The 13,406-nt window shown below is 36.2% G+C and overlaps 1 protein-coding gene across 6 annotated transcripts in view; it reads right to left on the reverse strand.

The window, feature by feature from the left end:
• Positions 1 to 13,406, reverse strand: part of POU2F1 (POU class 2 homeobox 1) — a 184,415-nt gene that overhangs the window by 71,713 nt on the left and 99,296 nt on the right. For 5 of the 6 annotated variants that reach the window (XM_005663132.3, XM_013996798.2, XM_005663134.3 and 2 more), the window contains one exon: positions 12,768 to 12,833. In XM_005663132.3, coding sequence (XP_005663189.1) covers positions 12,768 to 12,833 — 66 coding nt within the window. 6 annotated transcript variants of the gene reach the window in all.

A 13,406-nucleotide genomic window follows, 5' to 3' on the forward strand; every position in this document is an offset into this window, starting at 1 on the left:
GTTTCCTTCTTTAGATTTGGGATACTTTCAGCCATAATTTCTTCAAATACATTATCATTCCCTTTTCTTTCTTCTCTGTCTGGGATACCTATTATGCATAGATTGGCATACTTTATATTCATTCCCTTTTCTTTCTTCTCTGTCTGGGATACCTATTATGCATAGATTGACAAGATGTAAAAAAGGACCATTATAATAAGACGTGGGGAAGGAGAGTAAGAAAATCTGGACTCTCTCTTTTTTTTTTTTTTTTTTTTTTTTTAAGTGGCAATGGTGGAGCATGTGTGTTCCCAGAGATGTCTTATATTGCTTTCATTTTTTAAAATTTGGTTTTCTTTCTGATGTCCTGATTGGGTGATTTCCATTAGTCTATTGTCCAAGTCACTTACTCATTCCTCTGCATTATTCATTCTGCTATTTAACACCTTTAACTCAACTTTTGTCTTGGCAAACTTGGCTCCTCCTCATAGTTTCCAGTCCCTTTTTAAAGTAACATGCTTTACTGTCAATAGTTGTTCTTAATTCCTTCAGTATTTTCATTACCTTCTTTTTAAATTCAGTTGTTTGTTAGACTGCAGAGTCCTGTTTCATTGTTTGCTCCTTCATTTTGCTTTTATTTTTCTTACTCTGTGAGTTTAGGGAAAACATTTATCCACTGTAGTCTTGGAGGGTTATTTATATGTGGGAGTGTCTCTGGGCAGCTTGTGCAGGGTTTGCTATTTTTGGGGTGTGAGGGCTATTTTTGGTTTGGATGTTTTCTATCTCTATCCTCAGTGTGTGCAGGTAGTTACCCCCTTGATAGGGGGTGTGCAGGTGCATGGCCTATCCATGTTTCCAGGAAGGTAGAGGCAATGGGTGGCAGCTGGTCACTGGGCCTTTGGCTGCAGGCTGCGCCTGGTTGCAGGGTCCTTTGCAGTAGCAGTGACCCCCAGAGATATGGGGGCTGTGCCCAGGGCACTTGGCAGTGGCAGTGGTGGAGCATGTATGTTCCCAGAGAGGTGTTTGCAACAAGTGGTGCTTGGTTGCAGGGCCCTCCATGCTGGCAACCCCTGGGATGACTGGGGCAGGTGGTGCTTGGTCACTAGACCATAAGTGGTGATGGGCCATGTCCACCTCTGGAATCTGAGATGACACCCATGAAAGAGAGCCCACAGGTGCACAGAGACAGAAATTCCTACGGCAGTCCTCCCCAACAGTGGTGCCTTGCTTCTCTGATGGGTCCAGGCTTCCTCCTGCACTATCTCAACTGTGGTGCATTTCTCCTTAGCCCCCTCATACTAGCTGTTCCCACATAGCCAACCCTAGTCCTCTCCCCAGAAGTGACTTTTGGTGCCTGAGTCCAAGTACCCAGACCCCACCCAAGTGTTGCAAGCTGTGGTGTGCTAGGCTGTGGTAGTGACTGTCTGTGTCTCTTTCTCTCTGCTTTACCCTCCTCAGACTGGTTTCTGTACTCTTCTCTGAGGCTTTGAGGCTCCCTCTCCATCCCAGCTAATCTCCCATCAGTTAGGTGGCCTTCCAATGTGTTGATTCCTTTTCTCTTTCACAGCTCTCTCTAAGGAGTTATGATCTGTCATGATTCATTTTCCCCTCTTCTCTCTCTCTTCCCTCTTGTTCTGCCCAGTGGAGGTTTTCTTGCCCTTTGCAGAAGCCTGAGATCTTCTCCCAGCATTCAGTAGCCTGTTCTGTACGAATTGTACTACATGTAGATGTTTTGTTTTTTCTTTTTCTTTTTTTGATGTGTTTGTGGGAGAAGGTGAGCTCCATGTCCTATTCCTCTGTCATCTCCTGGACCTATTAGCTTTATTCTTAATTGTAGAAAATGAATGACTTGTAACCTACCACCTACTGAGACCAAGTCTTTTTCAAATGACTTAATACACATGTCACTCAACGGAAATATTTTGAAGACCAAGAAAACCAGAAAGTTCTTATTCTAAATTCTAATATCATAGTAACATTTTTGTTGACAAAAATTTAGCAATCATGCTCTCCTCCATCTTGCTCTTGCCTCATAATCGAGTCACAAGCTCCTTATCCGTCTTTACCTTTAAGATGGGAGCCAGGTAAATGGTGGTATTTCCTTGCCTTCTTTGGTAACACAAAAAGCCCCTGAACAGCTTCAGTAAAACTCATTATCCTCTGATTTTATCTGATGTCAGGGTTCCTAGCTTGAATTATGACCCTTTGCTACCAATCCTTCTTTTATTGTTTATTTATCTGGATGAACTATCTACTCTCAGACTTCTTTATTGTATTCTATTGCCTAGTTTTCATTTTCTCAGTATCACAAGGACAACCCTAATTGCCTCTATTCCTAACCCTATCTAGGGCACTTTCTTACCTTCCCTTCTACCTAAAACCTTATTATCTATAATTTATCTTTAACTCCTTCCCTTTCCCATTTCTCTACTTTAAAAAAGAGGCAGGGGTGAGAGAGGGTTCTTCTAGGCTAAGCTACTTCATTTACCAGTGCTCGGAAACCTACCACCTCCCTTCCCCTTAGAAACTTTGTTTCCTGAATCATCCATCCTTTTTTCACCTCTCCCCTCCTACTGGTTCTCTCCTTGGCATATATACAGACTTGACTTCCTCTTCCATTCTTTCCTTGCTTTTGTTTAATAAAAAGCATCATCAGCATAATACTTACACTCATAATAAATACTAATTATTGAACACCAAGTCACACATCTACTTGCTGTCAAGATCAACTCTATGCAATAGATTATTATTATTTATCTCCATTTATAGCTAAGAAAACTGTGGCACAGAAGGAGATAATGTGCCCAAGGTAGCATAACTAGTAAGTGAAAGAACAAAGATTTGAATCTAGATGGTTTGGTTCCAGGGCCTGAGTGTATAATTACTGTGATACACAGCTTCTCATAGAGATTCCATTAAAAGAGTTGCCTACATTTATCTTTCCCCTACCTTAACTATTCAATTCTCTCTCCACATCAATTTCTTTCCCTACCACTTACCTAAAACCTTAAAAAAGCCATCAAATTCAAAGGTCACATTTTAAGCTTCCTACGTCTCTACCTCACTTGTGGGACTTGATTACATTGAATACCCACTCTATGAACTCTGCTGTCTGGTTCACCTCTGTTTTTTATTTTATTTTACTTTTTCTTTTATGTTAGAGTACAGTTGATTTACAATATTGTGTTAGTTTCAGGTATACAGCAAAGTGACTCAGTTATACATATACACACAGCCATTCTTTTTCAGATCCTTTTCCCATATATGCTATTACAGAACACTGAGTAGAGTTCCCTGTGCTATACAGTAGGTCCTTGCTGATTATCAATTTTATATAATTGTATGTATACGTTTACCCTAAACTCCTAATTTATCCCTCCTCCCACCTTTCCACTTTTGTAATCATAAGTTTGTTTTCAAAGTTTGTGAGTCTGTCTTGTAAATAAATTCATTTGCATCACTTTTTAGATTCTACATGTAAGTGATATCAAATGATATTTGTAACTCTGACTTACTTCACTTAATATGGTGATCTCTAGGTCCACACATGTTGCTGCAAATGACATTATTTCATTCTTTCTTATAATTAATATTCCACTGTTTATATATATCACATCTTCTTTACTACCCAATGGACATTTAGTTTGCTCCCATGCCTTACCTTTTGTAAACAGTACTACAATGAACATTGGAGTGCATGCATCCTTCCGAATTATGGTTTTCTCAGAAATATGCCCAGGAATGGGACTGCTGGATCACATGGTAGTTCTAGTTTTAGTTTTTAAAGGAACCTCCATACTGTACTCCACAGTGGTTGTACCAGTTTACCTTCCTATCAACAGTGTAGGAGGGTTCCTTTTGCTCTGCACTCTCTCCAGTATTTTACTGTTTGTGGACTTTCTAATGATGGACATTCTGACTTCAGAACTCTCCTATGAGAGAACCTCTGTGATATAATTACTTTTCAGTTTGTGGGTCGCACACCCATATGGTATGGGATTTGATTATATCACAAAAGTGCCCTCATAAAATCTCACTGTAGCTTCTTCTTTGTCTTTGGCTGTAGAATATTTTCTGTTGATGGTTGTTCAGCAGTTAGTTGTGATTCTGGTGTTTTTGAGGGAGGAGGTGAGTCCTTCTATTGCAACATTCTTATCTCTGCTTTTGTCTTGCTGGTGATCTCCACAGTTGCTCTTTTTTTGGTCTATGTAATAAGCACTGTCCAAAGGAAATTTCTGTGATGATGGAAATGTTTTATATAGGTGCTGATACAGTAGCCACTAAATACACCTGACTACTGAGCACTAGAAGTGTGGCTAAATGACTGAATTTTTAATTTCATTTAATTTTAATTTAAACAGCCACATGCAGCCTATCGGACAGTGCAGGGCTACTTCATGGGCTCCTCTTTCTCTGTCCACCCTTTCTATGTTGTAAAAGAGTTTGCCCTTGGTTCTCTTCTCAACTTATTCCACTCTCTTCCCAGCAGTATCTCCCTAAGTACTTCCACAACCATATAAGCAGACAGATTTCTTTACTTAGGAACCTCTCCCTTATCTTTTAATTGCTCACATCTTCACCTGCCAGTGCCACTTTCTGGCTTGCCTTTTTTTTTTTTTTTTTTTTAAATTCCCTCTCAATCTTCTCTTCTCCTGCAAATCCTCATTAAATCTGACCCCTGGCTTCCACTGCTGCGCTCTAAGACAGAATGCAATATAATAGATCTAATTGAAAGAGTAATGGAGTCCAGTTTTTTTTTTTTTTTTTTTTTGCTTCAAGCAAGATGTAAAATATGAGGTGGCTAGAAAAATATATTATACTTGTTAGAAAACACAAACAACAAAGTGACAAGATAGGGAAACTAAACTGCTTTTTAAAGAAGAAGAGAGAAAATGATAAACAATCTCATAATCTATGCCTGAAACAGCATTTTAGAAACAAACCCTCTTATTAATGTTCATTTAATGAATAAAAATGAAATGGATTTAAAATCCTAATTTTTATTATTGATTATCACTTGGTGAAGAGATCAACTGCTCATACACTCATTTAACAAAAGTAATCTTAATTCAAATGTCACTTAATATTCTCATGGGTTTAATAATTATGACTCTCGGCCTCATACACCGAAACGACGACAACAACAAATTTCTCCACATGCACCACAGGGCAGGGCCAGAACAAGTTTCTCAATATGTAGTGGTCAGAATCCCCCAGAAGCATGTACTCTGACATCTATCAAACCAAACACTAGAGGAGATCCATCTTTCCTACAGATGTTTACTTTTCTGCTTTAGACCACCAAGAACAGAGTAATGTATCCTCCACTGTGCTCTTGAGGCTCTCATGAAGTGTTCTAGCCAATTTCAATGACCCGCAGAACTACCCACTATTTAAAACATAACTATGAAGGAAGGCCAAGAAAAATCAGTATTGGTATTTCTACCCTGAGGCTTATAAGAGCACTTTGGCCAGTGCAGAATGCAGCCCATACAGTAAAATACGTAATAAATTTAAAATAACAACAATAGCAATAAAAATATTACTAGTGACCTTAGATAAACTAAGTTCCAAAGGAAAACAACTCTATGGAATCTGAAATCTGTAACTGTGCCACTCTCTTCTGATGACAATTTCATGGGAGGCCTGTTCCTTGGTGAATTTCTCAGGCTTTTCCTGAAAATGCTGGTATCTTATCTGGAAGTGTTTTCCAAAAGTACCACTAGTTCAAGACATCGACATTTTTCAATTATTATGAAGAACAGCAGGTATATTCACTGGTGCCCTGGTCTTTAAGGATCTTGTGTTTTTATCTTAGAGAATATAATGTCCGATTATGCTCTCTTAGGAATATAACTTCCCAACATCATGGCACTAATAAGTCCCACAGAACGAATACATCACTGGTTGCTAAGAACTTCTGATAATAATTTTGGAATGCCATTTCATAAATGCATATTACGATGTTTTAATAAGCTTATTTGGCTTTTTCAGTTGCCAAAAAGAATTTGATATTATCCCGGGAAAAAAAAAATCACCTGAATGAAAATTCAAGTGAACAAGGACACAAAGGGAGCCTTAGCTATACCATAATTCAAGTAAAAAAAGACTTACAGTTATATGACCACAAACTCAATGAATCAACAGGTTAAACCCAAGACCACCTAAAACTGAGTTCTTGTTTGGTTACAAGATGAGTCAGTTGCTTTAAAATAAAACAAGTTTTAATATTTTAAAATAGATAAATATTATTAGAAAACATACCATTTTATATTAAAATTTTAATCTGATGTAATTTTTACCTTAATTAAAATTATGAGAATTATAATAAGCCCATAGCTATGGCAATGGCTGAACTAATGTCTGAAGAACTGTAATACTGACTAATTCTGAGGACTAAATGATAAAGGATTTAGAAATTACATGACAGGATAGAAAAAATCTAAAGGAATTAAAACCTTCAGAGCAGATTTCTTCTTCCCATCTTAGCTTGTACTATTTCTTCATCCTGAACAGGCACTGCCTACTACCATCACATTTAAATCCTACCCAGCTTCAAGGCCCAATTTAAGTTCCACCTTCTTTAAAGCCTTCCCTCATCCTCCCAATCAGAAACAATTTCTCCCTCACTGAATTCTCATGGACTTACATAATACCTCCTATGATTATGCCATTATATTTTCATACATTTTCTCTATAACAAATTTTTTGAGAATAAGTTACTATTTTATTCAACTTTAGTGATCCTACTGAGTATAGTATAGTATCTTGCATACTGGAGACAAAACAAAAGGAACAACATAGCTCAAAACATAAGAGGATGTCTCTGCTCACTTTTATAGATATGTGTGACTTTTGTCAAGTGATAAATATCTAAGCCTCAGTTCCCAGATCTATAAAAAGAGAAAAATAACACCTCATATGGTTGTTATAAGGATTAAATGAGATGACCTATACAAGTGCTTAATTCATGAATGACAGCCACTATTACGTTACATTATTACTTTATAATAAATTATAATATTTTAAAATAAATTACTTTATAATAAATCACTTTAAAAAATTTTTTATTAAGTATAGTTGATATACAATGTTGTGCCAATTTCTGCTATATAGCAAAGTGACTCAGTCATACATTATATATACATTTTTTAATATAAACCATTTTATAATAAATGTCAAATACATGAAGACTTACAATAGGGCAATGACTTCCAGAAGAGCTTTCATTTTTAAAAGATGAGGAAAATCATTTTAATCTGTGTTACTCCTAAGAGCAGAATTTGGAAGAATATAGATAACAGAGTTGAACAATAGAACAGGATGATCAAAAACTAACTGTTCCCTGTCAATGGATGAGTCCAGGCACAGAGCAGATGAGTATTTGTCAGAAATACTGATTAAATAAGCCTACTCTTTGATTAAAAAGAAAGCAAGCTTTAAAATTTGTCAAATTTTTTTTTTTTACATTAGAGAAAATGCTTTGGTTTTTTTCCTATTGATACTTATAATACTTGATTCAACTTTACTTTTCCAACTGTAATCTATAATGCGACTGATCAGATTTATTTTAGGATAAAGTACTGTGATAGGTTGCCCAAAGATGTCTACATCCTAATCTCAGAAGCTGATAAGTTACCTTACATATGATCAGATCAAGTCAATGGTCTTGAAACAGGAGGGGAAAGTGAGATGGGGGGGTGGCATGGGGATTATCCTCAATTATGTGGGTAGACCCAGTGTAATCACAATGGTCTTTAAAACAGAAAGAAGGAGGGAGAAGAGTCAGAGAAAATGTGATGATAGAAGCAGGGATCAATAAAACAGAGAGAAAGACCTATATTTCTGGTTTTGAAGATGGAAGAAGAAGCCATAAACCAAGGAATGTTGGTAGCTTATAACTTAAAGGAAATGAATTCTCCACAGGGCCTTCAAAAGGAACACAGCCCTTTCAAACCTTAACATTAAAACTTCTGACCTCCGGAGCTATAAGATAATAAATTTGTGCTGTTGTACCCAGCAATTTAGCCATTAGTTATATACTCCAAAGAACTACACACCAGTGTTCACTGCAGCATTAATTCACTATGGCTAAAAGCGGAAAAAACCCTAGGGTCCATCAACAGATGAATGGATAAACAAAATGTGATATTACATATAAAGTATTATTCACCTAGAGACCCAACATAGATGAAGTTGAAAATACACTAAGTGAAATAAGTCAGACATAAAAGAATAAATATTGTATGATTCTACTTATAAAAGTATCTAGAACAGGCAAACTCGGAATCAGAAAACAGAGGTTACTAAGAGAGAGGAAGAAGAAAACAGGAGAGTTATTGTTTCCCCTAGGGGAAGTATCCTTGCCAGCATCCTTGTACAAAAAGCCATGTTACAAGAAATAACATTACTACTCCCTCTTATCCAGATGGGTATTCTGTTGGGAGGGAATTAATTTGGCCATTTTCTTCACTTCTGATCTTGGACTTCTTGAGCTAGGCTATGGAAAGATCACATAACCTTGTTGGCTAGATAAGCTACACATCTGTATTCTTTGAGTCTGACCTTCAAGAAGCTTGTTAATCTTTTTAATTTATTTTTATCAATTCCTTAAAGGTAAATACACAAATCTCATTCACTCTACTCAAATCCCCAAATCCATTTCCTTCAAAATCTTTGAGGCAGTGTAAGATAATGAAAGGTAATGAAACATTCAGTCTTTGCAATCACAAATTACTAAACGAGTTCTTAATTTATTTCTCTTATCTGTAAAATAGGCATAATACATGCTACTTGCCTTATAAGAGTATTTTAACAATTATGATATAAAGTATATATAATAAAGTGGCTAGCCAGACACATACAGTAAGTATTCAATAAATGATAACTGCTGCCATTATTACTATTGTCCTTGCCTTCCTTTCAGATGACCACTTCAACTACTTCAATGAGAAATGAGAAAAATGGAGCAATCTAATGTCAATTATTCCTCATTTTCCTTCTCCTTGACACCTCAATTTCCTGTCATTATTTAATCTTACCTACTCCTCAATATGAAAATGATAATAGCTTTTCCATTTTCAAAGTTAACTCTCCATTCTGTACTTTTGATTCTCCTTCCCCTACCTCAGTTCCATCAGTTGTTTTTCTTTAATTTCTTTTTCTCTAGTGGTTCCTTCTAAGTGGCCTATGAACGTACTCACATTTCTTAAAGAAATACCACTTTGGCACTTTTCTATACCTCCTCTTGAATTATTATAATTTATCCTGAATCTGTCACCGAGGTTATCTGTCTCATCTCTTAATGGATTGCTAACTCCTCAAAGGACTGACAGTATCTCATTCACTTGCACTAACATCTTTTAATAACACCAAGTACAATATCTTAAATACAGGACAGGCACAGACTGAATAAATAAATTTATAAACCTAAATAAGAGATCTTCAATTAACATGTAAGGGCTATTTAACAAAAGTGTATTGTCAGATTTAGCTGCTCAACCTAAATGAATCACTCTGGCCAGAGAAAGGCAAAGAACTAATGTATCAACACAATATTAAATACTTTCATATTACCATTTCCTTAAACTGTCATAAATCAAAAATTATTTTTTCCCTGAAATGTTTAAAATTGTTGAAATCTACACAAAAGTATTATGAATCCAGAAAATGTGAAACTTCAGTTTTATTATAATGTTAAAAGTTCTTTCCATTGCAATTTTTATTGGTTATTCATAAACTAACAAAAACTAAGAACCTATATATTTTTATAGTTAAACAATTTGCAGGTTTATATTTTTAAAATAAAAATCAATTTATAAGCATATAATTATCTGAATAAATGTAATTTTACATCTAACACATTAAACATGATAATTTAGTATGCAAACTGGAACTCAAATGTATTTTTATATTCCTAAGTTAAACTGACAGCGGGAGATGCTAAGAATATAGTGACAGACCCTTAACATTTGAGAAACTGACATTCAAGGTGTCAGTTATCTTCAAGTGAACGTAAAAGTCCATAACATGGAAGTAATTTGTAGTTTTATAAAGGTAACAAATGCTTTAGTCAACATACAGAAAGTAAGTTGCCACACTCCAGAGTTAGGAGAGCTGATCATCTCATGTTTGATCCAATTTCTATTATTATTGCATTAATAGTAATTCTTGTGAAAAAGGAATAAACATTTTCCCTATTTGTAAGGAAAAGAGAAAATCAACTGCTATTGCTGGTGACAGAAATAAAGACGTCTAAGAAAGCACTAGTTCTTAGCCACAAAATCAGAGTTTTAGAGACACTGAAAAGTAAAATATCTAAATTCATACTGCTCAGCTCTATGGCTGGAATGAGTCTGCCATGCATTCCATATTAAAACAGGGCAAGAAATTCATGAGACTGTTTCAGCAAGTGTTCCAGCTAAACTTTATCTTATGTAGCTCTATAAACGGTTTCAGACCTGAACATATATAAATCACTGCTTAAATTTTCAGTTTTATCTAATTACAGTTCATGGGAGAAACCATGTGCAGGGTGTAAGCCATATGCAGGGTGTAAATCCTGATCCTGCTTTTATTTTCTGGCTGGCTTTGTGCCTCAATTTCCTATTCCTTGACAGAATACCTAAAGAGAAGGGTTGTCATGAGAACTCAAATTGAAATCAGATAATGCACACAGTGCTTAAGATTTTTAAAAGCATGTCATTAGAGTTTTATTAAATGTAAGTGTTCAATAAATGGCAGCTACTAAAACTTCTATAATAGTGTATGATAGTGATGGATTCCCAAGGAATCCGATTTAGTGGACATTTTTAGTGTTCTCCAATCATTGAGTCTGTTTCTCTTTCCTAAGACATACAAGACTCTTCTTTGAATTTGTCTTTTGTTTGTTTGTTTGTTTGGCTTTTTAGGGCTGCACCTGCAGCATATGGAAGTTCCCAGGTTAGGGGTTGAATCTAAGTTACAGCTGCCAGTCTACACCACAGCCACAGCAGCGCAGGATCCGAGCCGCATCTGCGAACTACACCACAGCTCATGGCAACTCTAGATCCTTAACCCACTGATGGAGGCCAGGGATTAAACCTGCATCCTCATGGATCCTAGTCGGGTTCATTAACCACTGAGCCACGAAGGGAATTCCTGAATCTGTTCTTTACAGGGGCCCTATTTATTCTCCTCTAGCATCTTAATGGGATCAACTACCCTATTTCTCTCTGCAAACAAGTCCCACACTTAAGCTAGGTGGCCAAAAACTGGCAGAAAGATTGGTGCTACAAAGGAGTGCAAGATGGAGCCCAAAGAGGGGACAGAAAGGAGACTATGATGACACCACAGACAGAAGAGAATGCTGCACTTCCCCTTCTCAGGAAATACTACAGAAGTCAACCTGGCCAGCCTGTTAGAGTAGCTTGAGACACGTTAAATACAAAAGGAAGTACCACTGCTCAGTTTCACATAAAGAGGCAGGTATGCTTTGGAGATTAAAAGATTAACAAGTATTTCCAGGTACAGAACAATTTAGAATGAAAGATATGTAGGAGGAAGCTGCTATCCTGGGTCAACTCATCTACTTCAAATTAAAAAGTGTTGTGGCCAGAAGGGGTGAAAACAAAGCTAGTTTCTAAGGGTGACTCTCATTTTTACTATCTTCTGTAGTTAAGCATTTTAAAATGACGAGTCAAAGAAGCAACCCTCTCTGCTAGTGAAAAACTTAGTGTAACTATTAATTTCTGGGTAGCCCATTCATAATTCCCTTCTTAAATGGTTGTTTATTTTAATTTATGCCTTTACCAGAAACTGGGAAAGTCCCTGTACCACCTCTGGCAGATGATAAAGGCATATGGTCAAATGTCAAGAATATGGGCTGTGGAGACAATCTAGTCTTTATGGACTTACCATTTTCCTATGGGGCATCAGTTTCCTCATTTATATGATATTAATTTTCTCCTGATAAAGGGCTTAATCAAGCGTGAATTTAAAAAAAAACAAATAAAAGGATGTATTAGAAGTAAGTGTGTGTTTTCATCTACTCATAATATCATAACTTCAATATAATTTATATTGAACGTGGATAAGATTTCCTTTTTTTTTAGGGCTGAACCTGCAGCATATGAAAGTTCTTGGGGTAGGGCCTGAAATGGAGGTGCAGCCACGACAGATCCAAGCCATGTCTTCAACCTACACCACAGCTTGTGGCAACACCAGATCGTTAATCCACTGAGCGAGGCCAGGGACTGAACATGCATACTCATGGATACTGTCAGATTCTTAACCTGCTGAGCCACAGTGGGAACTCCATAACATTTCCTATTTTGATTAACATCTGTAACAAGAGCAACTTTTTAATGAATGGCTACTGTGTAGTTGGCAGCATGCTCAACACATTTCCTTTAATACTCACAATGACCTACAAAATTTATTATCCCCATTTTATAGGTGAACAAGTTAAGTCTCAAAGAGATGAGAAGTTGCCTAAAGTCACATTACTAGTAAGTGACTAGTATTTCTTACTCAAAACTAACTGACCCAAAGGACTATTGTCTCAACTACTGATAGGCGTTTCTTTGATTATGCGGCAGCAAAAAGATGAAACAACCTGCGGGAGTTAGATAATCTTAAGTATAATAAACACAATCCCAGGTCCTGCAAACACTAACTTATATTTGACAACTCAATACTCAAACTGGTCTTTATTTGACAAATATGCTAAGCCATGCTTAAATGGGAAGTTTCTTCTTTTAGCTATATTACATCTATTTAAAAAGGTAGATCTGAGATTGATCTCTTACCTGTGTTGCTATCTCCACTCTCCATAGATGGTTTACTGGTTTCTGACGGATTGTTCATTCTTGAGTCTGCAATAAATCAGAGACGAACAAGATTTTTTAAAAACTGAGGATGTAGTTAAAGAAAAGAGTTAAGAATATTGACCAATGTTACAGTCTTCCAGTTCAAGGAGAGATGGTGTCAACACTCAAACACTGGAAATTATAATAAAAGTTTATCTGAAAGAAATTTAGGATTCCTTTAACCCTAAAGTGATCCATAAATAAACTATCTTCTTAAAAATTTTAAGATTCTTCCAAGAAACATAACAGAAATCTGACCTAAAAAATCATAATAGAGAGTATAATATAAAAAAAGTAAAAATACTTTGTAATATGAATCACTAAGTACATTAAAGAAACAAAGCTGGGGCGGGAGTAGGGGAGGAGGGTGCACTTCACAAAGTAAAATATATTATTCCCAATAAAGTTTCTTTTTTTATAAGTAAAGATATTTATTAATTATAACCTAAAGAATTCACTAGTAATCTTGATAACAGACTGGACAGAAACTCAACCTATCAGAATAAACAGAAAACATGTCTTTTAAAAAAACCAAACCTCTGTATTTACTCTGTATTTACTACCCACCCCCACCTGGAA

Source organism: Sus scrofa, chromosome 4 (genome assembly GCF_000003025.6).
Source record: "Sus scrofa isolate TJ Tabasco breed Duroc chromosome 4, Sscrofa11.1, whole genome shotgun sequence".
Lineage (NCBI taxonomy): Eukaryota > Metazoa > Chordata > Mammalia > Artiodactyla > Suidae > Sus > Sus scrofa.